At 39.5% G+C, this 26,028-nt stretch overlaps 2 protein-coding genes across 3 annotated transcripts; one reads left to right on the top strand and one right to left on the bottom strand.

Moving 5' to 3' along the window:
- Positions 1,154-17,851, top strand: LOC100519264 (EF-hand calcium-binding domain-containing protein 1-like). Of its 2 annotated transcripts, XM_003130144.5 has the most exons (6): positions 1,154-2,184; positions 9,084-9,239; positions 10,495-10,599; positions 12,309-12,460; positions 14,978-15,082; positions 17,758-17,851. In XM_003130144.5, the coding sequence occupies exons 1-6, from the start codon at positions 2,127-2,129 to the stop codon at positions 17,812-17,814; spliced, it is 633 nt and encodes a 210-aa protein (XP_003130192.1). In that variant the 5' UTR covers positions 1,154-2,126; the 3' UTR covers positions 17,815-17,851. The 2 variants fall into 2 exon arrangements, with proteins under 2 accessions (XP_003130192.1, XP_020958040.1); XM_021102381.1 differs by having other exon boundaries at positions 14,978-17,850.
- On the bottom strand, positions 16,758-25,937 carry RBM48 (RNA binding motif protein 48). Its single transcript, XM_003130141.5, has 5 exons — positions 25,794-25,937; positions 25,066-25,256; positions 22,828-22,973; positions 20,076-20,644; positions 16,758-18,789 (listed from the first exon to the last, which is right to left on the bottom strand). The coding sequence occupies exons 1-5, from the start codon at positions 25,935-25,937 to the stop codon at positions 18,703-18,705; spliced, it is 1,137 nt and encodes a 378-aa protein (XP_003130189.3). The 3' UTR covers positions 16,758-18,702.

Here is a 26,028-nt window from a genome sequence, read left to right as displayed (position 1 = left end):
ACTATCTGGGAAACACCTTTGTCATTGTTCTTCTTATGGTAGCCTTGGTAGTTTTCTAATAAGGAAGAAGATTTGACCAGGTGATATGTGCAAATTAATAATATCTCTTACTTTCTTTTTCCACCAAACCACCCTTTTTCTTGAATAATTTTATACTAATTTTATTAACATAAGGCATGTGTTTGGATAATGATGCCAAGGTAATTGCAACAAAAATTCTAAGTGTCTGGCTAGAAACACTAAATTTATACGTGGCACTACCTTTTTCTGTTAGTTTTGTATTCCTTTGGTTGCCCGTAGTATATTTAGGTGGTTTAGGTACCCAAAGAGTGTCCTAAATTTATTTTATCCAGAGTATGGGTTCATATTCTTCCACTCAGGGTCTGCTAGAAGCCTGTCACCTAGTTCTCTAATTTCATGGAGAACAATAGACTAGCCACTGAAAACAGTTATTCCTCTGACTTCAGGTGACATGTTTTATAGTTTTTAAAAATTGCCTATTTTCAGGGAGTTCCTGCTGCGGTACAGTGGGTTAATGATCCAGCTTGTCTCTGTGGAGGCACCAGTTCAATCCCCGGCCCAGCACAGTGGGTTAAGGATCCAGTGTTGCAGCAGCTGTGGCTTGGATTTGATCCCTGGCCAGGGAACTTCCATATGCCGTGGGAATGGCCAAAAATGAAAAAAAAAATTACCAATTTTAAACTCAGTATTTATGAACATTTGGTGTTTCCTTAAGAAAAGAGTTCCTGCTGTGGTTCAATGAGATGGGCAGTGTCTGCAGCAACAGGACACAGGTTCGATCCCAGCCAGGCACAGTGGGTTAAAGGATCCAGTTTTGGCCACAGCTGCTGCATAGGTCACAACTGTGGCTCACATCTGACCCCTGGCCTGGGAACTCCATGCCACCAGGCAGCCAAAAAAGGAAAAAAAATTTTTTTTTCCCTCATTTGTATTTGCCTTATTTTAAAATTTGTCTTTATGTGTTATTTAAAATTTAGTAACAGGAGTTCCCGTTGTGGCTCAGCAGGTTACAAACCGAACTAGTATCCACGAGAATGTGTCACTCAGTGGGTTAAGGATCTGGTATTGCCATGAGGTATGGTGTACGTCACAGACGTGGCTGGGGTCCTGCATTGCTGTAGCTGTGGTGTAGGCTGGCAGCTGCGGCTCTAATTTGATCCCCTAGCCTGGGAACTTAAATATGCTGCAGGTGTGGCCCTAAAAAGCAAAAATTTGAAAAAAAAAATTTAGTAGGAAAATAGTGCCCTAAATTCTATAAGTCATTTTAGTCCTTTTTGGTTTCTGCCTTAGCACAGAGGAGGTCAGCAGATATACACAAGATGTTTGTTCTTAGTACCAGGATTTGATAATAGACATGAGACACCTTTGGCATAGTTGTATGATGTTTTCCAACCAGTCAAATAAGTTGGAGCAGTAAACATGAAGGATTTTACATTTCTTTATAAGCTGCTAGATTGAGGCCTCTGCTCATGGGAAGGTGCTTAGAGTTTTCGAAGGAGTTTATAACCTTTTAAGGAGCCCTTTGTAGCCTGGGTAATTATTTTATTTCTACTTAAAAATAAGGTCTTTATAGTCTTAGTTATTGTGTGTTCACATGTGGAACATTTTTTCTTTTTTTTTTTTAATGGCTGCACCTGCAGCATATAGACATTCCCAGGTCAGGGATAGAATCTGAGCTGCATTGTGACAATGCAGGATCCTTAACCCATTGTGCCGCACTCGGGATCAAACCCACCCTCCCCCAGAGTCAACACCAGATCCTTAACCTGTTGTGCCACAGTGAGAACTCCTGTACACATTTTGTGCTCGGGAAATATAAATGGCAGTAATATCAACCCCAAAGAAAAGGTAAATGTTGTAATTGGTGTAATATCTCAGAGTAACATTAACAAAATCATTGCGTTTATACGAAGTGGTAACATCCATTGTTGCCCATTTTTACAATTAATTGAGAACCTTCTATGTTTGGTTGCTGGAATGTTGCCATGTCACATTCTTTGTTGGGTGCGGAATGGTGAACTGTGGAATCATTGGCAACCCAGGACATCCAGGCTTGGGACGAGGCTATCTGAGAAAGTCTGCAGTGTATTGAAGCCACACTCAACATGGACCAGAAGGTTCTGAAGAAACTGGTGGAATCCATCAGTAGTACTGTCAAGAGCTGTAAGTACTAACCAAACATCCAGCACTGCCTGCACATCTTCATTCAAATAGAAACATTGGTAGACACAATAGTTGGACATTAACAAGTTCTATGTAACCCTAAAAATATAATTCCTCTGTTTTCTATCTTATATTTTGGCCATTTGAAAAAATAGCAAGTGAAGGATTGTCCCTACACTCAAACTGAAAATATAAGTAATTTATTTTGACAACTTCCCTGAGTTCTCTGGCACAGAAGCCATAGAAACAGATGATTGCTTTACTTGATAAGATTGGTTGAGATACATAGGATGTTTTCAATGTTGAAGAAATAGCGTGGTGCCTTATACATGACAAGTATAAGTTAAAGTATAAATTTAAGCAGATTTTTTTTTAGAAGTCTGCCCTACCAGATTTCGAAAGATAACCTTGTGAATTTTTGTTTCTCAGGCATGACCACAAGCAATCCTGACTGATAATTCTAAAAATGTTTTTATTTTTATCAGGTCATGCCCATGGCGTGTGGAAGTTCCCCCACCAGAGATGAAACCCACCATAGCACACCATAGCAGTGACATGAGCTGCTACAGGGTCAGTGTTGGATCCATAACCCATTGTGCCACAAGGGAACTCCTAGGAATCTGTTTTTAGGCTTTGAGTAAGTTACTTTTATTTCAGCCCTATTTACAGTCTCATTGGGCACTTCCATTCATCCTTGTGTGACCTTGGCAGGATGGTCACCACCTTGTCTAAGAATCGCATTTTGGGCATAATTCAGTTTTCTCATTTGAATTTTAGATGGTCTAAGCTACCCAAGGACTCCAATCCTGTGGTTAAAACTACCCTTAAAATCCATCTGGCAGATTTGGCCAATATTGAATGTAGTAAGAAATGCCTGCTGTCATGCTGCTTGCTTAACAGCTTGTTTTTTAACACTCAAAAGGAAATTTTGCATACTTTGAAAGTCTGATACCAGGAGTTCCCTGGTGGCTCAGTGGATTAAGGATCCTGTGTTGTCGCTATGGTTACTGCTGTGGTGTGGGTTCGATTCCTGGCCTGGGAACTTCTGCAGACTGTAAATTCAGCCCCCCAACCCCTTCAAAAAACTGACTCCTCCCCATCCTAATGAAATTATCTTTAATCTTTAAGCAGTGCCTGTATCCCACATCTGTGTTTAATACCATAATTTCTTGCTGGGAGGAAGTTCTCTGAAATAGTCTGTAGGTATGTAATACTTAATCAGACCCATATGATATACAAAAAAGATGCAGTTGTTTAGGAATAGGAATGAATTGCATTCTTGTTTTCCCCCCAAGGTTTTTGACACTTAACTAATTCTTAAGTTATGGTCAAAATTCTGGCCCTAAATATAAACAGGGTTGTTCCCCAGTATAACCAGATTGCTGTTTTACATTCTGATTACTAGCAGCTGGTGTTTCTTGAGTTCTTCATTGGCAAGACACTGTAAAATGGTTTATGTTCATCATCTTCATTCTCAGAACGAAGCCAACGAGGTAGGTGATGTTATCCACAATTTCAGACGAGGAAACCATGTCTTAGATTAAGTGGTTTGTCTACAGTTCCACAGTTGATAGACTTTTCTGGTGGTAGCTGAGCTAGTCTGATGTAGACTGCACTCAAATAGTCTTTATTTTTCAAATTAATCCTTCCGAACAGCATTATAGACCCTCATGGTCATTCTGTACAGTGCTGTCCCACAGTAAGGGCACAATTAAAATTTACTGAGGCGAGTCCTTCCAGTGGAGACCAAGATAGGGTCATCTTATGACTAGAATTTGGTTATTAGTGGGTAGGAGTGGAGAGGACCAACAAGTTAGTACTGCCTTAGCCTTCTCAAGAAGGAACTGCATTTTTATTTTTCTTGGTGTGCAAAGTTCTAATTGTTCTCTGTGGCAGAAAGTTGAAGTGTTTTTTCCTGGGCTTTGCTTTAGAGCTTCTTGGAAGGGAGCCTTTATAATTTGCTAGGCCCTCACGTGCCACATGGCCTCTTCAGTCTAAGCCACTACCACTGCATGGTTACCTCCACTGACCTTCCAAAAGAAATTCATTACCTTGCTAAGCAGGTCCCCCAGCCCCCAGACAGATCTAGAATATTTCCTATTCTGGAGCTAGTATGACTTCTACCTATTGATCTTCATACTGCTCTCTAGCAGTATGTACATCTCTAGCTACATTGTTCCTTTGCTACATGTAACCATTTAAATATAACTTAAGGAGTTCCTGCTGGCTCATGTCTCTGGCCTGGTGCAGTGGGTTGAAGGGTCTGTCATGGCTGTGGCGTAGGTGGCAGCTGCAGCTCAGAAAGTTCTATTAGACATTGCTGTTCTAAAGTCATGCAAATCTATTCCCTTTTCCAAATAATCTGATGGGGGAGGCAGATAATTACTGCACATTATATAGTAAATGGTCACATGGGTGAGCAGCCTATGTGTTTTCGTAGGGCCACATGCTTATTTAAATGGTCTGCTAATACTGACTTAAAATTTTTTAAATAAGGGACCTGCATTTTCACTTTGCATTGAGTCCTCAAGTTCAGTAGTTTATCTTCGCTCTAGATTCTCATTCACAGTGTGGTAGGATTATCTCCACCATCATCAGAATCACTTAAAGGTTAATACTGAAAATGTAGATCCCCTGACTTCTGACACTTCTGATCTCGACCGTTTGGAGGTTTTTCCCAAAAGACAATTCATTATGACCTAAGCTGGTGTCCCTACAATTTAACTCAATTCTGACACTACCTGGGGAGCATCAGATTCTACAGGTTAAGAGTTTACTCCTACAAGACTGCACCCCACCAGATACCATTCAAAGTCTGGTTTTTTGGTTTTTTGTTTTTTTTTTTTTTTTTTTTTTTTGTCTTTTTGCTATTTCTTTGGGCCGCTCCCGCGGCATATGGAGGTTCCCAGGCTAGGGGTCGAATTGGAGCTGTAGCCACTGGCCTACGCCAGAGCCACAGCAACACGGGATCCGAGCCGCATCTGCAACCTACACCACAGCTCATGGCAACGCCGGATCGTTAATCCACTGAGCAAGGGCAGGGACCAAACCTGCAACCTCATGGTTCCTAGTCGGATTTGTTAACCACTGCACCACGACGGGAACTCCAAAAGTCTGGGTTTTTGTTTGTGCTTCTGATCAACTGGCTATAAATCAGGTTCCCACAACCCATGTCCTTGTGTTGAATTACTTTGCTGGAGCAGCTCCCAGGACTCAGGAACACAATCACCAATTTATCATAAGAGGATGTAATTGAGTAGGGCTAGGTGGGGTAGACGCACAGGGCAAGGTATGTAGGAAGGCATGCATGGTTTCTATTGCATTCTCCCAGAATCTTTGTTCACCAACCCAGAAGCTCCCCAGACCCCATTCTTTGGGGATTTTTATGGAAGTTTTTTTTTTATTTTCATTTTTTTGGCCACCCCTCGGCATATGGAGCTCCCAGGCCAGGGATCAGATCCGAGCCACAGTCAACCTAAGCTGCAGCTGTGGCAACATCAGATCCTTAGCCCGCTGTGCCAGGCCAGGGATCAAACCTGCAACCCAGTACTCCCAAGAGGCTGCTGATCCCTTTGTGCCACAGTGGAAACTCTGATTTTTATGGAGGTTTTATCACATAGACATGATGGATCATTGACTGCATTTCCAGCCCCTCTTTGGAGGATGGGGGCAGGGCAGGAGTAAAAGTTTCAAGCTTTTGAATTTCCCCTGTGGTTCAGTGGATTTTGGATCTGGCATCCCTGCAGTGGCTGAGGTTACTGCTGTGGCATGGGTTCAGTCCCTGACCTGGGAACTTCCACATTCTGTGGGCATGTCCCAAAAATAAAAACAAACAAACAAGAAAAAAGAGCTTTAAAAAAAAGTCCTATGCTCTTAATCATGGCTTGGTTTTTTCTGGTGACCAGCTCTAGCCCAAGAAAAACCTCATGAGAACAAAAGATATTCCTAGGAACCAAGGTCAAAGACCAAATAAAAGATGCTCCTAATACTCTTAACACTTGGGGAATTCCAAGCGTTTTAGGATCTCTGTGCCAGGGCCAGACACCAATAGATATATTGGGGTTTTTTTTGTTTTGTTTTTTTGTTTTTTTCTGTTAATCTCACCCAGGGATAAAACAAGATGAGCCTGGTAAGTAGTGCCAGAAATCAAGGAAGTGTTGAAAAAGCAAAAGGATGGGGATGTGTGAAAGATACAGGAGCCAACTTGAAAACTCCCAATGGCCAAAGCTGGAACAATTTGAGCAACAAAATGAATTAGCATAGTACTGGTATAAAATGGATACATGCAACTACATACTGACATAAATAATTGAATAAACAAATGACAGACAAATCTTCCTTAGAAGTGAATAGTATAGATGCCCCTTTCCTAAGACATAGAGCTTAATTCCCTATTTACCTTGAGAGGTTGGCTTTAAAGAGTAGATTTATGGAAAGGTAAAATAGTAGCTAACAGTGGAGAAACCTGTAGACTCTGACTCATCTGAGTGATAGAGGTTATCAGCAGTGATATGTCATGATAATGTCATGTAACTCCTGACAGGTGACAAAAATAGCACTTTATCTCTAGTGTTTCTCCCCAAAACACATAATCTAATCATGAGGAAAACATGAGGCAAACCTAAATGGAGGAATGTTCTGCAAAAAACAATGTCAAGGTCAAAAAAAGGATTAAGACTGAAAATAGTCACAGGTTAGGGGAGACATAACAACAGATGGAGCCTAGATAGGAGCTTGGGACAAAAAATGACAGCAGAAAAACTGTTAACATCTGTAATTTAGTTAATAATGTGCCAAGGTCAGTGTATTAGTTTTGACAAATGCACCGTGGTTATGTAGGATGTTAACAGGGAGAAACTGAAGGCTTGATGGGAACCCTACTACTGTTGCATCTATGTAAATTAAAAAGTTTAATAACACAGGCCACTCTCTAGCTTATCAACCCCATTTTTATTACCCACAGTTTATCAAGTATCATTTACAGTGGGTCTTTGACCACATGTGTAAGGTCTTTAGATACAATGAAATTCGAGCTACATGGATAAAACAGGAAAAAGTTATTAACTTCTGCAGATTGTGTCTAAAATCCTTGATTGTTTTGTTGGATGACTTGTCAGTATTTAACTCAGGGCAGCTCACTTTCCTTGCAGGTCCATTTTTACACTGCTGTAGCACTCAGATGTTAATTCTCCATCCTCTAGAGTTGAGCAGAACTAGTTTCAGGCAAGCATTGCTATGCACTCCATATAGTGTGTCCACATCTGAGCTGCTTTTTTCTTTGTATTCCATGAAAGGAAGAAAAGTCTTTCCCAGTTTTTGTCCTCAGAGCACCTGCATCCCTTCCTATTATCAAGTCTTGCAAAGTCACATTGCCTTATTTCCACTCTTTATTGGCTGAAATAATCACCCCAGAATCCCCCTAGTTTCAAGTGAAGGAGACACAAACCACATCTCTCCTTGGTTTCAGGTGGGTTAACTTGAAATCATCTCAAAGGCAAAATATAAAATATTTCTCTCCCATCTTCTTTCCCCCAAAGAAAAAGAAGAGAGAAAACAGTAATAGTACCTAGCTTTCCTTTCCAACATCTTTTAGTTCTCTCAAATAATCTGAATCATAGAATCAGACTTTTAGAAACAGAAGGATTCTCACAGATCATTTGGGATAATACCAAAATTTGCAGGTGAGGATGGAGGATAAAGAAGCGGCGTTGTCATAAGACAGCTCTGTAGGCTAAGACATGAAAGTGTAACCCAGCTACTTATGTTTAGTACTTCTGACCCAGGAAGCTGAAGCCTTTAGTTCTCTCAGTACTGACCAGCATTAAGATGCTTCTTAAGCAGCATCTCAGGCTCCCTCCCTGCTTTCTGGCCTCATTTCCACTCTGTAGCCAAAGCCCTATCACTACAAGCCTGGCTTCTGTGCTTTCAGTTTTCCCCTTCAATACAACTTTACCAGATGGATTTTCTTAAACCACTTCTCAACCTTTAGAGCAGCTAAGATCTTATTTCAAAGTTAATTCCTGGGCCCACTGTTAGCAATTCTGACTTAGTAAGTCTGGAGCAAGGCCTGGTGATGTGTGTATTTAACCAGTATTTAACAAGCAATGGAAGGGGATGGTTTTCATACAGATGGTCCGAGGTTGACACCATGAGAAACACTGCTCCAGTCAAATAAATGTTCATCCTCTGACCCGGCATTCAAGGCCCTCCCTTTGTCATCAGCACATCCTCTTCAATCTTGTTTTTCACTTCTTCCCAATTTGCTTTGTGCCCAATGAAGCATCTTCACCTCAACCCCAGTTCTTCCTCTTTCCTCAATTCATGTTACTCCCTCCCCCTGGGATTCTTCACTTCTTTACCACCCTCAACACATTCTTTCCTATGTATCCAAGACCCAGTTCAAAGTCTACTCCCATGAAAATGGTGCAACTCTTTCTTCCCATACTGATCTCTCTTCACATGTCTGTATGTTTTATTATGTAATTTATTATTTATATACCATCTTATGAGACTTCTGAGTGAAGCCCATCTTGATTGTGTAATCTCTTAAATAATAAGGAAGTTCCCAGGCTAGAGGTCCAATTGGAGCTGTAGCTACTGGCCACAGCCACAGCCACAGCAACTCGGAATCCAAGCCACAACTGCAGCCTACACCATAGCTCATGGCAATGTCACATCCTTAACCCACTGAGTGAGACCAAGGATCGAACTAGCGTTCTCATGGATACTAGTTGAATTCATTTCCTCTGAGCCACAATGGAAACTCTCATGTCACACTTCACAAGAGCATCTAGTATCATAGGAACAAAATAACTGCTTAGTAAAATATATTTAATCACTGGGTTGGAGAACTCAGTGATTAAATCTAAGTTGTATTTATTTGTATTTTCATTTCACAGTCAAAAAGAGTGAAGTCGAGAGTCTCATAAGAATTTTTTACAGCTTGGTGGAAAGAGCTGATGTAAGACTCGATAACATTGGACTAGATTGTAATGCATTTCAAATGATCCTGCATAACATATTCGGAATGACTGATGATGTACTGATGAATAGAGGTGAGAAGCCATGAAGACTGAAATGGGCCAAGCTGAGATAGGAAATATGTATATACTTACATAAGGCAATAGGATTTTTATATGGCAAATATTATATACATTCAGTTTTCACCAAAGAGTTTAAATTTTTTATTATCAAACTAGAAAGAAAATTATGGTAGTGCTACCAATTTAAAATAGTGATTTAATTGTGCAGATGGTTTTTAATATAAACTCAGTATTTCATATCTCGTAGCTGTACCACTTTGAGAAGAACCAGTAATGAACTAAATAAGCCAGCAGTATTGTTGTGTTTTTTTAAGATAAGCTTGTGGTTTTTAACTATATGTGTTTGGATTCAAATGCTATAGACATGTAAATTTTATTTATTTATTTTTGTCTTTTGTCTTTTTGAGGGCAGCATTCGAGGCAAGTGGAGGTTCCCAGGCTAGGGTCTTATCCGAGCTGTAGCTGCTGGACTACGCCACAGCCACAGCAACACCAGATCTGAGTTGCATCTGGGACCTACACCACAGCTCATGGCAACACCAAGCAAGGCCAGGGATCGAACCCACAACCTCATGGTTCCTAGTCAGATTTGTTTCTGCTGTGTCACAATGGGAACTCTATAGACGTGTAAATTATTAAATGACTTTTTAAAAATGAAAAAAGAATCAGCATAAAAAATGAAAATTACTCATTATATTGAAAAAATCAAGGACAAATTATATATTAAATAAAATATTTAATGTGACTCAGTTTCACTAATGATTTTTCATGTTCAATTTCTTATGTCTTGATGTACATACACACCATTGAAACCATAGCCATGATTAAAATAATTAACATATCACCCCCAAAAGAATCAATATTTTATTTTCTATAAGATAGTGCTAGATTTCATTGGTAATTTTAAAATGATGTGTTATTTAGTAATTTATCTGTAAGTATTGTACAAATTCTTTAGAACAGGATTTTGCCTCTCTTTAGAATAAAAATTATCACATTGAGTATCTCCATTGTTGATCTTTTTGGCTTATCATAACTGTTCAGAACATCACAAGTGAAGCTCATCATTGACATGGAGGAGAATGGCTTTTCTGTAAAAATCTCTTGGAAATATATTTCTAGTAATTTTGACTCTTTAAAGAAAGATTGTACCCAAACTTTTTTTCCCCTCATTGTTGGAGGAAAAATTTTTTAATCTATTCGTACTACTCTTGAATTATAAAATAGCTATAAATTACAATACAGTTACATGTTCTTTTTCTTTCAGTGTTTTTTGCATTTGACAAAGACAATGATAACCTCATAAATGCGAAAGAGTGGGTTAAAGGATTATCAGTGTTTCTTCGAGGGACTTTTGAAGAAAAGCTGAAGTGTAAGATTTCTTTGTGTAATCATTAACTTAATATATATTGACACTTTTGTATTTTGTTAGTCCTTAAATATATTTTAAAAATATAAAATCAGTGTTCTCCACAGCAACCTTGCAAAAATAGTTCATGACAGTTAAAAAAAAAAGAAAAACACAAATGAAATGGGTGGCCTATTTTATAGGAGAATTCCCAGACTTGGGGTCGCCAAACACTTCTATCTCTGGTTCTGTAGTACCCAAATATCACCAAGATGGCTTTGGCTTAAGGCTCAGGCAAAGCACAGCAACCAAAGGTCAGGTCTTGTGCCAACTCAGATCAACTGGCAAGGTTGAGGTTTCGGCGCTGTCTCTGGGCTCGGCAGGAATGGGCCCTGGATATGCAGCAACACAGAGTTCTGAGTATGTAAGCACATTTTTATCCCTTCTTGTTTTTTATTTGATGTTTACGACTTTTTGTTTTTCTGTTTTATGGGATTGTTTTTCTTTTTTAGCAATTGAAGTATAATTGACATATAACATTATAAAATTCTTTTTTTCCCTTACAACATTATGCTTTTTTTTCACTTTCCTCTAGTCTAATTTTTCACAGTATAACATTTAAATATAGTTGCCACTGAATAAGTTTCTTATAGTTGAGTGTTCTCATAAAAAAGTCTCACTGAGAAATGAACAGTTAAGTTTTATAGATGCAATTCTTGTGAAAGTGGTTGTGACACTAAATGCAGCTATACCTGAATGAAAAGTATCACATTATCAAAAATTTTTCCTTCTCTAATCCCACTTCCTAAAAATGTTTCATATACATTGCAGGATATGTTAATTAGGGGAAAAAACTACTTCTAGCAGGGTTATGTTGCAAACTCATGTCTGCTATATGTTGAAGAAACGCAACAAAAAGACACAGCTAATATGATACTCTGGAATTTTATACTTGGTTCCCTTCCTCGCTTTCTCCCTTTCTCTTCCTTCCTTCCTCCCTCCCTCCCTCCCTCTCTTTCTCTCTTTCCTTCCTTCCTTTTTTCTTTCTTTCAAATAGATTACAAACTCCACAATGGTCCTTTCACTACTATATTCCCAGGACCTGAATAAGGTCATCTGTGGCATGAATGAGAGCTTCACTGAACTGAGGTAGTGCTTATACAGTGCCTTGGAAGCTGTGGAAATCACTCTCCAGGGGAAGGTGGATCATTGTGGATAGTGCAGATGGGCAGGCCCTAAGAAGACAGACTCATTACCACATATACTGAAAAAATGTCCTTTCTTGGTGATGTAGTGGAGTGTATACTAGTTTTTGTTCTCTCTGTAAGAAGGAAATTATAAATTAAGATACACACACATATTTTTACTATATGTATATGTGTATTGTATGATTAAAGGTTTAGAAAATAATTTATCTCCTTTATTGCTTCATAGCATTTTAAACCCTCAATTTCAAAATCCAGAAAACTGTAAATATAATAAAATTCATTGAGAGTTAAAAAAATTAAATTGCATAAAACAAAACAAAATCTAGGAATTGTAAGTTTGTCTTTTCACATCTCAAGGGGTACTTAATCCTGTGGAAAGATGTATTCTAAAATTTCTCTACTATGTAGAACATAGATGGTATAAATTGTTTTTTTTTTAATTACATATTAAAATAACTAAGGAGAAGATTAATGGCATTTTGACTCTTCTTATCCAAATCTTTAAACTTCTTATGCTTTGAAAAGTCTGTTTTGAAGTTTACTATTTCAATGGTGATGGTTATATTTCTCGAGAGAAAATATTTGACATGTTGAAGAACAGTCTACACCAACAGTCACCTGAAGAAGAGACTGATGAAGGAATAACAGAGTTGGTAGATATAACACTGAAGAAAATGGTAAGAATAAAAAACTATAGTGCATTATGTTCATTCAAGTGGATACCAGATAAAGCTAAAAGTGATGAAATGATTTATATTCCTTCTTTCTTTTTTGTCTTTTGTCTTTTTAGAGCCGCACCTGTGACACATGGAGGTTCCCAAGCTAAGGGTCAAATCGGAGCTGTAGCTGCCAGCCTACGCCATAGCCACAGCCACTCAGAATCTGAACTGTGTCTGCGACCTACACCACAGCTCACAGCAACACCAGATCCTCAACCCACTGGGTGAGGCCAGGGATTGAACCTGCAACCTCATGATTCCTAGGCAGATTCGTTTCTGCTGTGCCACAACGGGAACTCCTATTTTCCTACGTAATGAATGCAACCTTTATGAGGGCAGGAGTGTTTGTTCTCTGCTCTACCCATTGCCTAGAACAGTGCCTGGTGATAGTGGTTACGTGGTATTTATGGAATGGCTGGGTGATTAAATGAATGTTAATTTTATTATTTTAAAATATTTTACTATCAGTAAAACCGTATTATTTGGGAAGGATGGCAACAGATTCAATTCTTTTAAAATTGGGTTCAATTGTAGTCTGCCCTCATGATCTTTGTTCTCCAAACCATCTAAACACTCATTATAATAACATAATAATAAAAACAGTTGTCTCTTATAAAGTGCTTATTTATATTTTAGGCCTGTCACAGAACTTTAATATATTAACCCATTTTATCCTCAAAGCAACTCTTTGAAGGGGATTATCAGTATCTCTGTTTTGTAGATGAGAAAACTGAAGTACAGATAGGTTTATCCAAGATGATGATAGAAAATGAGTACAGAATTCATCTTTCATTAAAGCCAATAATACCAAATATTACGGACACAGTGATTTCTCCCCTTTGCTTACCATGACCCTAAAGTGGATACCAGTGAAGGTTTGTGACTAAGGCAGCCTGGGCCCAGCTCACCTCCATTACTTTGGAGTTTAGGTAACCACAGAGGATGGGAGCTGCTAAGTCTCAGATTCAGCTAACAGACTTCAGAGTGTCCTCTTCCATTGGAAATATTCACTAGCCACTGCTAGGGCAGAGAGAAGACCTCTTGAGAGACAGTATGCCTCTCAGTACCATACCTACCCCCTTCTTTTTTGAAAGGAAGAGTTATAGAATGAATCTTTTCCAGATAATTAATAGCCTTTTTTTTTTTTTTCTTTTTAGGGCTGCACCCAGGACATATGGAAATTTCCAGGCTAGGGATCAAATCAGAGCTATAGCCACCAGCCAGTGCCACAGCCACAGCAACGCCAGAACCTTAACCCACTGAGTGAGGCCAGTGATCAAACCTGCATCCTCATGGATACTGGTCAGGTTCGTCACTGCTGAGCAACAATGGGAACTCCTCACACCTTTCTGTAGCCTCTCAGTAAAACTGATTTAATTGTGCCTACAAGTGAAAAAACAAGGACCCATCAAATTAAATCCAAATTGAATTAAGCACTTGAAATTATTCATAATCTACACATATGCTTCCCCCATGACTTAATCTTCCATAGTCCCTGTCTTGAATACCCCATTCCAGTCTGGTCTGTCTTCTTTGTGACTTGCACGCCTGCTTGTTGTCATAATCCATGTTGAGCCATTTTCCTAGATTTCCTCCTGCCACTTCCCCACCAACCTAGATCCTAACTATCCTTAAAGGCCTGGTAATAGCAAGTTTCTTCTCATGACTCTAGTCCATCCTGAGGTGTTACTGCTCTCTCAGTCCCTTGTTTCTTAATAAGCAACTTTTATCCTTTTTACATTATATCCTTATCTCAAGTAAGAGATCCTTCAAGAAGCTTAAGAACCTTTGGCACTTACTTGATCACAAATGTAGTAGTATTATAATGGGCTTCCTCTAATTTTCTGTCTTATTTCCCTCATTAAGTATAAGTCCTTTAGGGACAGGGTTACGTTTTATACATGTTAGGTAACTCAGGTGTCTTCATCCGCATGTGCTGCTATAATACAACATTGCAGACTGAGTGGCTGAAACAACTGGAATTTATTTCTCACAATTCTAGAAACTGAGAAGTCCAGATGGAGGCGCCAGCTGATTCACTTCTGGCTGAGGGCTCCCTTCCTGTCTTGCTGACAGCCACATCCTTAATGTGTCCTCACAGGGCAGAGACAGGGAGCGCTGGTCTTCCTTTACTCCTGGGGACATTATTAACATGCTGGGGCCCTACCTTCAGGACTTCATCTGAACCTAATTCACTTCCCCAAAGCCCCTACCTCCAAATACCATCACACTGCATAAGTAACGTATGAATTTGGGAGGTGGGAAGAGACAAACCTTCAGTCCCCAATACCAGGTACGCCTGTTGACCAAGAGGAATGAAGTTAAATGTCCTCCATAAATAAGTACCTTTTAATTTGTGTAAGTGGTGCCTGCAGAAATGTGGACTTACCATTTGACTTGGTAAAATCTTAGTTATTTTCTATGCATAATTTAAAACTACTCTATCGTTTAACAAGAAATCCTCTTCCTCTCTAGGATTATGACAATGATGGCAAACTATCTTTTGAAGACTTTGAAAAAGCAGTGAAAGAAGACAGACTTCTGTTGGAAGTGTTTGGACCATGTTTACCAGAAGCAAAGGTACAGCGCCAGCAGCCAAATAGAGTGAGGGAAAATTTTCAAAGGTTAAAAAAAAAAAACAAAAACAACTTGCTAGACATTTAGTCCTGTAGGGTGTGAACCCACTGCTGAAGTTCAGGCAACCTTGAAAGTCTTGGCCCCATTCTAGCATTTGGGGCCTAAGGCAGTGGTGACTGTTTAAATAATTAAACTCAAGACTTTTTTTTTTTTTAGAGCTTGTAACCACTTTAACCATACAACAGTCTTAATTTCCTATATGTTAATATTAAAAAAAAGAAATAAAAAACCCAAGTCATGTTGGTTTAAGAGAGAGAATGGCAAATACAGAGTGGATTCAGCAAGTACCCACTACAGACTGCTAGTTGTCAAACAATGAGACTAAATTAAGTTCCTAAAATTTTAGTATTTTATTTGTGCTCATGAAGGTTTTCATGTATGAATATGACGAAAAGTTTCTGAGCCAGAAGAGTCAGCCTGATAATTGATTTTACTCATTAACATTTTCTTTCTTAATTTTTTCTTTGACCAACTGTGCTTTGCCAACATGTGATACAGGAAGAAACTTTTTATTCTCTGCAGTAATTTAGATGGGGATTTGGGTGGATGTATTTGCATGTTAACCTATGCTGAGCTATCTCAGCTTGTTTAACTTGTCCCACTGCAGTTTATTGCCACATTTTAATTTTGTATGGAAATGTGCGGTAAAAACCAACATGTAAAAGGCAGACTTCTCAGGGAATTCCCGTCGTGGCTCAGTGGTAATGAACCCGACTAGTATCCATGAGATGTGGGTTTGATCCCTGGCCTTGCTCAGTGGGTTTCAGTGGGTTAAGGATCCAGTGTTGCCATGAGCTGTAGTGTAGGTTGCAGACACAGCTTGGATCCTGCGTTGCTGTGACTACAGCTGATTCAATCCCTCGCCTGGGAACCTCCATATGCTACAGGTGTGGCCCTTAAAAAAAAGGGGGCAGACTTTTCATTTTAAGAGACTGATGGGTAAAACAGTACATGGATGGATTGAAGTAACCACTTGGGTCAGATGGAACTAATGGTTCTTCAGCTGCTCCCCGAGGGGTCGTCTATAACCCAGTCACGTGGAGTCTTGCTACTCAAGAGTGCAGTCTGCCCACCACAGCAAAGGTAGCACCAAAGATCCAGTGACAAATGCAGGCGGTCTCTGAGAGTCTACATTTCTCACAAGTTCCTCAGTGGTATCACTGCCGCTGGTGCGCAGACTACACCTTGAGTACTCATTCTTCTTTTTCAGTGCCTGACCCAAGAAAGGTTTCTTTTTCTCACCATGGTCAAATCTTGTGTGTGTTGGCAGGGATGGGGAGTGCTGGTCTCCACAGTCAGAAAGCAGATCAGGAAACCATTCGTGAACATAGATCCCACTGAGGAGTGCCTCCCTTTAGGGCTGTCAGAGAATTTTTTTTTTTTTTTTTTTTTGTCTTTTCAGGGCTCCACCTGTGGCATATGGAGGTTCCCAGGCTAGAGGTCAAATTAGAGCTGTAGCTGCTGGTCTACGCCACAGACACAGCAACGCAGGATCTGAGCCACATCTTCGACCTACACCATAACTCACGGCAACAATGGATCCTTGACCCGCTGAGAGAGGCCAGGGATCGAACCCGCAACCTCAAGGTTCCTAGTCAGATTCATTTCCACTACGCCATGACGGGAACTCCAAGAAATTTTTTAATTGTGGTAAAATAAACCTCTCATAAAATTGACCTTCTTAAGTGTACAGTTCAGAGGGTGAAGTACATTCATGTTACTGTGCAACCAATTTCTAGAACTTTTTATCTTGCAAAACAAACTGGGGGATATCCATTTAACAACTCTCCATTTCTGACAGCTGCCAACCTCTGGCTACCATCACCATGAAAATCTGCATTTTATTAAGACTCCAAGGTAGAGATTCAAAGCACTTGAAGTCTGAGAAGCCTGATCCAGAGAGCAACTTGCTCTTTCCAATTCTACGCTGAGGTCTCTAATATATCTTTGAACTGAGAGTGCAGCAAAAACTAGTTAACCCTTGAACAGCATGAGTTTGAACTGTGAGGGTTCAAATACATATCACAGTACTACACAATCCATGGTTGGTTGAATCTGAGGATACAAAACAGCAGATACAGAGGGCAGACTGTAAAGTTATTATGGCTTTCTGACTGTGTGGAAGGTTGGCAACTCTAACACACAGATTGCTCAAGGGGCCACTGTCTAATTACCTCACAAGGAAACAGGGTCAAAACCCTTGCCTCCTTTTTTAATACCATCCACCACTCGGTGCCATCCTAGCAAGTCTGAATCAGTAAGTCATAACTGAAGGTGAACTTTCTTAACCTTTATGTTGCAATTCAATCAATTAGGCAAGAGGCCTTTAGGATAGGGAGAAAAGAAAACAGACAACACCATTTGGTATGGCCCTTCTCAGGTGGTGGTTATCAGTTAAAAAGAAAAAAATGGAGATAGCCTGGACATACTTAGATTTCCAATTATGGGGTCCACGGACAGGAAAAAAAAGGGTGTGCTAAAAGTAGCAGTAAAAGACTAGTATTTACAGATACTGATTTGTTTCTGCCACAGATGAAGTCAATTATTCTTCAAAGTTAACTAAAGCACATAAGCTTCTAATTCAGCTTTGTTCTAATAGTTTCTTTTTTGTCTTACAGAACTGTCTTCATTTTGAAGCTCTGGCATTCCAACACATCCTTACTCCTAGTGTTTGAATGTAAATCACTCAAAATTATTAAAATCAGAAACAGATCTTGGTTGCTTATCTTTATATGGTAAAGTTTCAGTATTTGCTTCATTTAATTTACATACAGTGATTGCAGTGAGAGGTAATGTTGTGAGAATGGCTTCAGTGATACTAAGTACGGCTGGGGAGTTCCTGCTGTGGCGCAGGAAGATCATTGGCATCTCTGGAGCGCAGGTTTGATCTGTGCCCAGCACAGTGGGTTTAGGATACAGCATTGCCTCAGCTGTGACATAGGTTGCAATTGCGTCTCAGATCTGATCCCTGGCCTGGTAAGTGCATATGCTGCCAGGTGGCCAAAAAAAAAAAAAAAAGGAAAAAAAATATGGCTCAAAATAACGTATAATAAGTAATGATAAACTAATTTTATTTATTGGTTTGTTAAGTCAGCCAGCCACCTTGGATCTTGGTGCAGATATTGGCAATTAGCTATATAGGTATAAATATTGGCTAATTAGCCATTCACAACCCTCTTTTTTCTTGCTTTCTCAACCACAGAAGTTGGAAACTTCTCAGGGACAGCCATGGGCCCAATTCTAGCCAATAAGATGTAAGCACAGTCACTGGTTGGAGCTTCTGGAAAAGTTCTATTATTGTTATTATTAATATTATTATTATTTTGTAAGGGATATAACTGGCTATTATGTATTTTGCCCATGATAAACTAATTTTAAAAGATGAAACTATTTTAGTTAAGTAGCTTAAATGAAACTATAGCTTAGATGAAACTATTTTAGACAAGTAGCTTAAAGGGGGGTGCATTTAAAAAAAAATACCAGTAGTAAAATCTCCAAAAATTAAAATGACAGCCTAAAAATAAAAAATAGTCCTCTAAAAATATTAATTTGCTGCAGGCAATTTATATTCTTCTCCTTTGTTTTAAAGGATGACTTCTATGCACATCTTCCAGCTTGTTCTCTGGAGGCTTTGGCACAGATGAAATTACCTAGTTTAAAAAAAAGAGAGAGAACCACCAACACTATAATTTTCATAGTACAAGAGTATTAAACTATTAGAAGAAGTAGGATATACATCCAGTAGTTCAAGCCTTGCCATCACGTTTAAGGCAGTAAGTCAGGGTCAATGTAGCGCCTACTCTCTAGGCACAGAGGAAAGTCTTCTGTCCAAACACTGACTGGAGTAAAATTTCTAAAGCCATTTAAAAAAAGAAAAATCTGAGAGGAGAAATATAAACATATGTTCTACCTTAGTGTTCCTTTATATTATGATGAAGTCACTCATAATTTTATGGATATAGATAAACATCCTGGTTATGCATAACTTGAAACATTGATAATGTCTGATATATTTAGAGACATGGAGGCTTCAGCAAAGGGGGGCATAAAAAATTGAGAAAAATAAGCAGAAAATGCTAGAATCGTCAAGCTCTTGGGGAAAAAAATGAAACTAAACACATCATAGTAAAAGTAGACATAAGTTAAAAGTATGGTAAGACTTAAAATGGAAAATTATTAGAAACTGTGGTAAACTATATTTAGTATTTTCTTTTTCTTGCTCTACTATCTCTATAACTAGGATATGTAACTTTTTTTCCTGTAAATCCATTCGGCTGTGTATCTCAGTTCAGCTATGTCTGAAGGAAGGGTGCCAGCATAAGCAAAACATTTTAAAGAAGCTTAAGCATAGAAATTGTGTCTATGGATTTTTGTTATTAATTATAAAACAACACTTTGGAGTTCCCACTGTAGTTCAGTGGGTTAAGAACCTGACTAGTATCCATGAAGGTGCAGGCTCAGTCCCTGGCCTCACTAAGTGGGTTAAGGATCCAGTGTTTCCACAGCAAGGATCCAGTGTTTCCACAGCTGCAGCTTAGTTCACAAATGTGGCTTGGATCTGATCCCTGGTCTGGGAGTTCTGGAGTTCCATATGGCTGGGGGCAGCCAAAAAAAAAAAAAAAAAAGAAGTGGGGGGAGGACCTAGGTTTGGTATTTACAGGTTGATCTGACTGAAACTACTGCTTTTATTATGTCTTACCCTAAAGAGATACAAAATATGTTTAAAGCAGGGATTAATGGCATCAAAGCAAATACATATCTAAAAGTCAAATTCAGTTAATTCAAGAGGAGAATTGTAAGAAAACATCTAAAAACTAAAAATGAAAAAAAAAGAGAATGATGATACTACAGTTCCCACAAGTAATTCTCCATTTAGTTGTTAGTCCTACAGCCAAATCATCCTTAAGATCGTTTTTTTTTTAAAAAATGATCTTACCTCTTTAAGTTTATTCCGAATTAAATTCGCTGTTGTATTCAATGAGTCATCATGCATGTCCACTTTAGGTATGTCTGGTAACAGAGGCCCAATCATAACCTCGTTACTACTTGTGCTGGCTTCAAGGAAAGCTCCAAGTTTACGATCATCTTCTCGTCTCCTTTTCCGCTCCTGCAGTTGTGTTGTCCTTGGCATAAATCTGTCTACGGCCTCTGAAGAAGTAACAGCCTTCTGCGCCCCAGGGCAACCCAATGAATTTTTACAAGTTTTCACCTGCATTTTCTGCAGAGCGTCATTGCGGTTACAGAGCTCTAGTGTTCCATCACAGTTTCTACCCTCCTGACAGGAGTCTGATGCTCTGTCCACATGTGTTCCCGATGAACACATACATTTTGGGGAGAAAAAACACAAAGGCAACTCACAAGAATAAGGAAGACAAAGATCTGAGTTCCCAGTGGAAGTGTTCAAAGTGGCCGCAGAAAATCCAGATGTCTTCGAATGGAAGTCCTGTCTAAAATCTCTTTCATGTTTATGCGCTGTATCCAGTTTCTTCTTTGTCATGTAATGATCTTTATATTACAATTTAAAAGGTAAGGGAAAGGGAAACAGAAATGGTTCATTCGTTGTTTTCATCATTCAGAAATGTGTAATTTAAAAAACAAACATTAAGTAAAGTGTAAATGAATGCTACCCTAAAAATTTATTTCTTGAGCAGGGAACACATTCATGTGGTTTAAAAGCTATAAAGGATGTAAGGTAGGAGTTCCCGTTGTGGCGCAGAGGTTAACAAATCTGACTAAGAACCATGAGGTTGTGGGTTCAATCCCTGGCCTCACTCAGTGGGTTAAGGATCTGGTGTTGCTGTGAGCTATGGTGTATGTCACAGATGCGGCTCGGATCCCGCGTTGCTATGAGTGTGGCAGAGGCCGGTGGCTACAGCTCCGATTAGACCCCTAGCCTGGGAACCTCCATATGCCACGGGAAGCAGCCCTAGAAAAGGCAAAAAGACAAAAAAAAAAAAAAAAAAAAGGATGTAAGGTATGTAAGGGTCAAGCTTTATTTTTTCCTTACACCCCATATGCCTGGTTTCTACCCCCCATAAGGAAGTGATATTCCTACTTCCTTACTTATCTGTGCAGTATGTCTCATATTTCCTCCTCCCACTCATACCTCCTTTTCTCCTGTAATACCCATTTCTCTGCACCTTTCTGATTTCTAGTTTGGAGAGTTTTTCCATGTTATTACATAGAAAACTTTTTACAGCTTCAAAGTATTTTACTATATGAATGCATCAGGCTGCATAGTTTGTGTTTGTAAGGTTTTGCTTTTGTTTTTCGTTTTTGTCTTTTTAGGGCTGCACCTGCAGCATATGGAAGTTCTCAAGCCAGGGGTTGAATTGGGGTCACAGCTGCTGGCCTACATCACAGCCACAGCAATTTGGGATCTGAGCCATGTCTGTGACCTACACTACAGTTCATGGCAACACCAGATCTTTAACCCTCTGAGTGAGGCCAGGGATTGAAACCACATCCTCACAGATACTAGTGGGGACAGTTTCCACTGAGCAACAAAGGGAACTACGTGTTTTTAGTTTTTAAATGAGGCAATATACTGGGCTGATACTTTTTGATTTCCTTTGCCACACACACCAAGTTTCTTGGAGCTAATTATTTACACATAACACAGATCAAAGTTCAGTGTCTACAAATGACCGGAGATTCTCAACAGCTCTTGCCAAAATTTCAGGTAAGTTTTATTTTGGTTTTTGTTTGTGTTTTTTGTTTGTTTGTTTTTCCCTTAGGTGAGCAGCAGCGTGATGTGGGATCTCAGTTCCCAGACCAAGCGTTGAACCTGGAAGGCAGGTGAAAGTGCCAGGTCTTAACCACTAGACCACCAGGGAACTCAGGTAAGTTTTCCAAGAGTCTTCCACCTTATTATTTCTCCCTTCACACTGCCACATGCCACTTCCCCAATCAGCCATAAACCCATCATATTCAATCAACAGCTGTCTGGACACTGTGTCTTTCAACCAAAGGTTGCAAATTTGGGCATGTGAGCCTGTAGAACTATTCAGATTTCAGACCACACACATTATCTTAGTCTGATTCTGACAGTTCTAGTTCTACAATCCACATACCAGATCCTATGACTCCATTCATGCGCTTAGAATTTCAGTCTAGGGAAACTTGGTTGGGCATACGGGGCATCTGGCCAGCTGGTGTTGATTAAAAATGGAACTTTTCCACTTTTTGCAGTTTTAGATTAGTGGTTGCAATTGGTCTGCAAATCACAATTGCTGTGAAAAAGCTTCAGTTTCTTGGCATGGACACAGGTCTTTGAGGACTCACTACCTGTCCCCTTTTCTAACCTTCTCACTCAAGGGAGCTGCTGTGTTGTGGTTATCATGTACTACTCACAATTCCTTAAAACACATAAGGCTCATTTATTTCTCTGGGCTTTTAAACATGCTACCTGGCCCATCTTTCCATCTCTTCCTCTTCCCTTCTGGGTGATGTCAAATTATCCTTCAGAACTCCACTACCTCTCTCATCCTGTAGGAAGTCTTCTAGGAAACGACATCTCTCCCTTCCGAGCAGATTACACAGCATGCTATAAAGAACCCTAGGAGTTTATAGTTACTGAAAATTGTGATCCTTTTCTTGCTTGTCTTTCCACTAGACTGGCAACTCCTACATGATACCTAGCAAAACACCTGACAAATAGGACGTGTTTAGTAATAGACTTTCCATACCTTTATTCTTAGTAGTTCTTGCTATATAGGCATTCCTCTCCTGTAATTTTTTTCTGGTTTCTTCAACTGTCTCAAATTCTGGAGCATAGCACACATGAAGCAATCCACCAAAGAAACTCTGTTCATCCATTTTTCTCTTGGCTATCCTAAACAGAAATACAAAATATTATGGTTTCCTGATCTAGATTTACTTAGGAAGAAAGCTTGACTAGTACACAATGCACTGACCTAAAAAGCAAAGTCCAGGAACTCCCATTGTGGGACAGCGGAAATGAATCCGACTAGTATCAGATTAGTATCTTAGATTAGATTTGATCCCTGGCCTTGCTCAATGGGTTGGAGATCTGGCACTGTGAGCTGTGGTGTATATCGCAGACACAGCTGTGGTGTATATCGCAGATCCCGCCTTGCTGTGCCAGCAACTGTAGCTCCGATTCAACCCCTAGCCTAGGAACTTCTATGTGCCGCAGTGTGGCCCTAAAAAGCAAAAAAATAAATAAAAAGCAAAGTCCAGGTTTTGCCAAGTGTATATACATCTTATACTTAGGGAATAAGAATTTCTGCTTGTGGACAGCATGACTCTACTGATCCAGTGCCTACTCTTAGAGCCTTTCTTTCCCTCTCCCTAGTCTTAATAGGTTTCAAGTCATCCATACCTATCCAGACTCCCTTTAACCAATACTGGATCCAGCTGGTTGGCCTGAGGTACACAATCTGTGGTTATGAAATAGAGATTTTTCTCTATGTTAAATGGCTCTTGAGCGTTAGCTCATACTTATTTTAGCCTTTTTGGCACAATGTGTTCCTATAATGGGATTCATATTTAAGAAATTAATAAAATATTGAAATTGTAACATTCAATAATGGAGGAAATATTGAATATATAACAATCAATGAGAATGGTATTCATTCAACAAATAATTTTTAAACATCTGTGACTGGCCAGGAATTACTACAATAAATAAGCACTTCAGTGCCCAGGGAAAATGATAAATACTTACTGAGATTTTACCACATCCCAGGCAGTGACCAAAGTGCTTAAGTGCTTCTCTTGAATTAACACAACAACCCTCTGATGAAACTGAAGCCTAGAGAGATTTATAACTTGGCCATTCTCACATTAGCTTTTGGAGCTAAGATTCAAATCCAGATGTCACACTGCATGACCTACTGTACCAGGTGGAGTGAGAGATGCAAAACTCCTTAAAATACACAATGAGAAAATATCCCTAACCATGAGGAGCTGACAAATTGGTTAGGGTAGTGAGATTATATATAACGGCAACCTGAGAACAACACACGATGACATTAACCCAAGTGATTTATGGCAGAAAGACTACAAGGGCTATCTGTAGCACAGAAAAGAAAATATGAATTCTAACAGCCAAGAGAAGATGGGTCTTGGAGCCTATCAATAAGAATAGGAGTCAACATAAAAAGAGCCAAGGCCCCAAGTAGAAAGGAAGAAGAGGGTTAAATTGGGGATTTGGGATTAACAGCTACACACTACTATATGTAAAACAGATAAACAACAAGGACCTACTGGTTAGCACAGGGAACTCTATTCAATATCCTGCAATAACTTATAAAGGAAAATAATTTGAAAAGGAATGTGTGTGTGTATACACACACAAATAGGTATATGTGTGTGTGTGTGTATAACTGAAACACTTTGCTGTACACCTGAAAGGTTGTAAATCAACACTTTCATTTTTTAAAATGAGGGAAAAAAGAGATAGGGCATTTCGTACTTAATTGTTGGAGAAAATTTTATGTTATATAGAAGGAGATTCAATTACACAGGTCCATAAAATAAGAGATCCAATACCTAATGTTTACTGCCTTCTGAATAGAAGGCACTGTGCTAAGCCCTATACATGGATCCATGTCATCCTCACACAACCTCCGTAAGTAGGTCCTTTTACCATACTGGTGTCTAAAGAATAAGAAAACAGTCTTAATGGGGTCAAGTAACCTGTCCATGGTCATGATGTTAGTAAACAGTGAAACTTGAAAATTTACTCCCAAACCAATTTTTAATCTACCATACTACACACACAAAAAAATTGTTAAGCATGGGAATGACGTGATAGAAAGAGTTTGGTAGGGCTAACATTTAAAAAGACTAGAAGAATACAGGGTCATGTTAGTTACTGGGTAATTCAGAAATGAATGAGGGAGGCCAAATGTAGGCAACGGGAATGGAGAAAATGAGACACTGTTTAACTTGCATATTACCTTGCACTTTGTAAATTGAGAAATTTAATAAGATAAACTTCTGTAAAGTCTTCTGCTGGGTATTCATCTAGAGCATTATACTGTTCAATTGCACCATACAAAGCAAATCGCTCAACTAATTCCTTCATGGCTCCGACTGCAGGAACTCCTTGTATTAATAAGTACCGAGATTCCAAATTGATCGTGTAAACCTATAAGAAATCAGACACATTAAATGTATTTCACAAAGAAGCCTGGGACAAATCTAATCCTATATTTTTTTAAAGTTGAAAAAAACACCTTTCGACTGGTTTGCATAAAAACAGGAAATCTAAAAACTTGCCCCTCTCTCTACATAATGAATAGTTTACCCTTCTTGCAAAGGCCTTTAGCTAAAGCACGTAACATTATCTTCCATCAATGTGTTTTCCACAAATTAGCTCGGTAGAAGTTACAGGGACGAGTTAACAAGTATTCGCTGAGCGTTTACCATGTAACAAGGACCACTGTAAACACGGAAGATACAGTGACTGAAACACAGCCCTCTTCTCACGGAGCTGAGGTTCTAGCAGTAGACTAAAGAGCACTCAAGCATCTTTGGTACTTGAGTACCAGCGTTTTTCATATTCTTCTTCAGTTAATCGATGTGACCGCAGCCTCTCAAGATGTTATTTACGTAAGCTGGGCATGTGAAGCTGGAACTCACAGAAAGCTACCGGGGATAGCGATTGAAACCAAAGTCACTTTACCCTGACAGCGCGAGGGCGGCGCCCCTCTCGATACTTGGCCCGCGAGTCGCATACAGCCCTTTGGACGTGGTGATCGAATAAGCCTCCTAGCTGCCCGCCGCTCAACGCCATCTTGCCGGTGTTATCCCTCGCGAACGACAACATCCGCCCCGTTGCCCCACCGTTTACCCAATAAGAGAGAGGGGTGAGTTAAGGCGTTCCGAGATTGGCTGAAGAATCGACACCGTCGGCCATC

Source organism: Sus scrofa, chromosome 9, assembly GCF_000003025.6.
Source record: "Sus scrofa isolate TJ Tabasco breed Duroc chromosome 9, Sscrofa11.1, whole genome shotgun sequence".
NCBI classification, from domain to species: domain Eukaryota; kingdom Metazoa; phylum Chordata; class Mammalia; order Artiodactyla; family Suidae; genus Sus; species Sus scrofa.
This window is presented reverse-complemented; position numbering and strand designations above follow the sequence as displayed.

Excerpts from the sequence above, each read along its gene's own strand:
- LOC100519264 (XM_021102381.1), top strand. The coding sequence starts at position 2,127 with ATGGACCAGAAGGTTCTGAAGAAACTGGTGGAATCCATCAGTAGTACT. Across the intron at positions 2,185-9,083 it reads CAGTAGTACTGTCAAGAGCT|TCAAAAAGAGTGAAGTCGAG; the intron begins GTAAGTACTAAC and ends TTCATTTCACAG. Across the intron at positions 9,240-10,494 it reads TGATGTACTGATGAATAGAG|TGTTTTTTGCATTTGACAAA; the intron begins GTGAGAAGCCAT and ends TTTTTCTTTCAG.
- RBM48 (XM_003130141.5), bottom strand. The coding sequence starts at position 25,937 with ATGTTGTCGTTCGCGAGGGATAACACCGGCAAGATGGCGTTGAGCGGC. Across the intron at positions 25,257-25,793 it reads GCCGCCCTCGCGCTGTCAGG|GTTTACACGATCAATTTGGA; the intron begins GTAAAGTGACTT and ends GATTTCTTATAG. Across the intron at positions 18,790-20,075 it reads TTCGGAATAAACTTAAAGAG|GTAATTTCATCTGTGCCAAA; the intron begins GTAAGATCATTT and ends TTTTTAAACTAG.